The 4,199-nt window shown below is 37.7% G+C and overlaps 1 protein-coding gene across 1 annotated transcript; it reads left to right on the plus strand.

Annotated features, from left to right (window-relative positions):
- The first annotated feature begins 264 nt into the window (after positions 1-264).
- On the plus strand, positions 265-1,217 carry LOC100483306 (olfactory receptor 9K2). The gene is given in 2 exon segments (XM_002930339.2): positions 265-957; positions 960-1,217. Coding segments are annotated over 2 exon segments (951 nt in total).
- The last annotated feature ends 2,982 nt before the right edge of the window (positions 1,218-4,199 follow it).

The raw sequence follows: 4,199 nt of genomic DNA on the forward strand, positions 1-4,199 counted from the left end.
CTGGGTTTGGAGAGTCACAGTAGAAAGCTACGCGTTAGGTAACTTACATGTTACGTGCTGATGGGCAATCAGAACATGCCTTAGATTTAGTTTCTAGAAAAGGGCTCCACAAATCCTACCTATTACAATTGGCTGGCGAGTAGGTGATGGTAACACAAATTTCAATGTCTTCCATAAGAGCAAAAAGGATATTTTATGATACTGGGAGATAGATAGAAAGTTCAATTTTTAACCTCATCTTGTACCTCTTAGCAGGTTCTTGGCATGAGCGACAAGGGAGCAGGCAACCACTCAGATGTAACTGACTTCACTCTCGTAGGCTTCAGGGTCCGTCCAGAGCTCCACATTCTCCTTTTTCTGGTATTCCTGCTGGTCTATGGCATGGTCCTTTTGGGGAACATTAGTATGATGGCAATCATTGTGACTGACTCCCAGCTGAACACACCAATGTATTTCTTTCTAAGCAATCTCTCCTTCATTGATCTCTCCTACTCCACTGTTATTGCCCTGCAAGCCATGGTCAACTTCCTGTCTGAGAAAAAGACTGTCTCCTTTGTGGGGTGTGCCGCCCAGCTCTTTTTTTTTGCCTTCTTCATCGTAACAGAAGGGTTCATCCTGGCAGCCATGGCTTATGACCACTTCATGGCCATCTGCAATCCTCTTCTTTACAGTGTCCACATGTCAAGACGCCTTTGCTCTCAGCTGGTGGCCGGTTCCTATCTCTGTGGCTGGCTCAGTTCCATCCTCCAAGTCAGCATAACATTCTCAGTGTCTTTCTGTGCTTCCCGAGTCATTGATCACTTCTACTGTGATTCTTACCAAATTGAGAAGATCTCCTGCTCCAATCTCTCAGTTAATAAGATGGTATCTCTCAGTTTGGCCGCCTTCATTATTTTGCCTACAATAGTTGTTATTGTGGTGTCTTACATGTACATTGTGACCACAGTCTTGAAGATTCCCTCCGTTGANTCTCCGTTGAAGGGAGAAAGAAAGACTTCTCCACCTGAGGCTCCCATTTGGGAGTGGTAAGTTTGCTCTATGGGACTGTCTCCTTTGTGTATCTCACACCTCCAAGCAATCCTGAACTTTGTAAAGTGGCTTCAGTATTTTACATATTGGTCACACCCATGTTAAACCCTCTGATCTACTCTCTAAGAAACAAGGACGTCAAACAAGCTTTGGGAAAAATCCTGTGGAACAAAAAAGCTTTATATTAATTCCAGCTTCTTATGACTTCCTCATTAACGGGCTCATTGATCACTTCATCCTAAATTGCTTTTAACATGGTGTCAAGTTTGAGTCACTTAAGAACCTCAATAAAATTTACAGCCATTCTATCAACATATTATACATCCCACTCTTTGTAGATATAACTCTATGATAGTGAGGACAGTAGGGAAAGGAGGATTTAATTTTATTATTATTTTCCTTTGGGTCTACTTAGATAATGGGCAGAAAAATTGCTTTGCTAGGAAGTTAATCTTAGAATTAGTAGTCTTTTATGATTAGAGTAAGTGTCAACCCAAAGCAGGATGATTTCTGAGTTGTAATATTTAATTTTTTATAAATCTATTCACAGTGCCTTAATTTGGGGCCCATAATTCTTGACTAGAAATCATGGTGTAAGATTTTTTTGTGTGTGCCATCATGAGGTTAGCTCAATAAACCATTGGTGTTTATATCTGATTGTATTTATTTTTAATATTGATTGGTATTGATTTATTATCGTATCAAAGAGATGGAGAGAGATATATCATATCCAATGTGCTAAAAACTGGGCACCCAAATCTACAAAGGGAAAGTCTTTAGTACTGATGTTCTATCTTGAGGGGACAGAAATTGCATTGGATATTTCAAATCACATTCACCAGTTTGTACTAGATTATTTTTTTCTTTGATAATTGCTGTTTACATGTACAAAGTTTTTATTTGCTTTGCATTTGATATTTTATTATATGTGATCTTTTTGTTTTCCTAATATTTGTTGAACCGGTGTTGTAATTATAATGAAATTATTTACATTTGGAAAGTGATATCTTTGTTTTCATGTTGCTATCTATAATTTTTAAATTTAGGTTGTGCTTTCCAATGCAAATTGTAGGCAATTCAAGTCTCCAAATATAAAAAATCAACAGAAAAGATTGCAGGAAGAAAGCAAGGGTTCACTCCTATGTTTTATTCGTGTACCATGAGATAAAATTTAATGTTGATGGGAAGATGCAGAAGGCAGAAGTGAAAGGATGTTGTAAAAGATTTGATATTCAATGTGTGTTGCCTACTTCCACAATCTCAGGGTATATTGTTATAGCCAATCAATTATGAAAAATCCCAGTGATCTTAGAGAGTACACAACTTGTGAGGTTAGAAAAGGAGAGGGCAAAATAGGCAACGGGATGGGGAATAGTAGAGTCAAGTACTCTGGTATATAACTTAGTATTAATAAAAATAAGTTTCTCTTTCAATTCTTACAAAACCAACTTAGAAAAATTCCTTTACCAAAGACTACTTTGATATTTTTCTTATAGGACAAAGTGTTTTTTATACTATTCTGAATGTCATCTAGAATTAAAAAATAGATTTTCTTTGCTCCAGACCAATATTTCCATAAATGAATTATTATTATTTCACCATCTTCTGCACTCCAGCTACAAGGATTCCTTTTTCATTTGTTTAATCAAGTGTATAGTAGTCCCCTCCTTATTCATGGTTTCACTTTCCATGGTTTTTGGTACCTGTGGTCGATTGTGGTCCAGAAGCTTCTGGGAGCCTAGCACCAAGTCACAATCCTATGTCATTCACCTCACTTCCCCTCATCACGTGGACACTGCATCACGTAATGTCATCACAAGGAAGCGTGGGTACAGGATCAGAAGACATTTTGAGAGAGAGAGAGACTACATTCACATGACTGTTATTACAATAATTGTTATGATCGCTATGGTTCATTATGTTCATTGGTTTTAATATTTTACTGTGCCTGATTTACAAATGAAGCTTCATCGTAGATATATGTGTACCGGAGAAAGAACAGTACATACAGAGTTTGGTACCACCTGCAGCTTGAGGCATACAGTGGGAGTCTTGAAATGTACCCCGCTGCACAAAGGGTGACTACGGTACACAAGTTAGGTTTCTTTGTTCATGAAACACTGAAAATTGGCTAATGTAAGCAAGGGAAATTTATTAGAAGGCTATGTAGAGCATGTGAATGGGTAAAAAAACTAGGGANAGTGCACAAGTTAGGTTTCTTTGTTCATGAAACACTGAAAATTACTTTGGCTAATGTAAGCAAGGGAAATTTATTAGAAGGCTATGTAGAGCATGTGAATGGGTAAAAAAACTAGGGAACCAGCCTTATACTTGGGTAGAAACCAAAGAATGCCAAAGGGTGAAGAGATCAGCACCGTAGGAGAGTCTGAAGGCTGCATCTGGAATATGGGGACCCCAAGCATTTTCAAACTTGTGTCCTTTGCTATAAATTTAAATTCTGATATATATAGGCCAAACTTTAAGTACATATGTACCCCTTTACTAGGGGATGGCTAGACTCTTGATTATAACCTTATTAACTACAAAAAATTGAATCTTCAAAATCTAATGGCATACCTATAAAATGGCTTAAATCCACAACCTGATGATACTAAACATTGGTGAGGTGGGGAGCACTTAGGGACTCTCATTTATTGCTCATGAGGATGGAAAACAGTACAGCAGACAGTTTGGCGGCTCCTTATTAATTAAACATACACAAATGGTGCAGACCAGCATTCGTGCTCCTAGGTATCTACCTAGCCGATTTGAAAACTTATGTTCACATGAAAATCCAAGGGATAAGTCAGTGTTGGAACTAAACTTAATAGTGCTGCTGTGGTGGACACATGGCACTATGCATTTCTCAAAGCCCACAGACCTTAGTGACACAAATAATGAGTCCTCGCATATACAAATTTTAAAATTAAGGAGGTCAAGGGATCCACACGTGAAATGTAGACTGTGATTCAAGAATCATACTGCATTACAAATATATGACTTAATTTTAATGAAGAAAATGAGGCTAAAGCTGCTGGCCTAATAACTTTAGAAAGTTGGCTGGAAAATATAAGAATAAATACAAAAGGAACAGTGCATAAACACTGCAGTCTGTTTGGTAATATCGTTTCTCACAGAGAGATATGGTTACAATCTCGAAACTTGAGTTG

Source organism: Ailuropoda melanoleuca, chromosome 16 (genome assembly GCF_002007445.2).
Source record: "Ailuropoda melanoleuca isolate Jingjing chromosome 16, ASM200744v2, whole genome shotgun sequence".
NCBI classification, from domain to species: domain Eukaryota; kingdom Metazoa; phylum Chordata; class Mammalia; order Carnivora; family Ursidae; genus Ailuropoda; species Ailuropoda melanoleuca.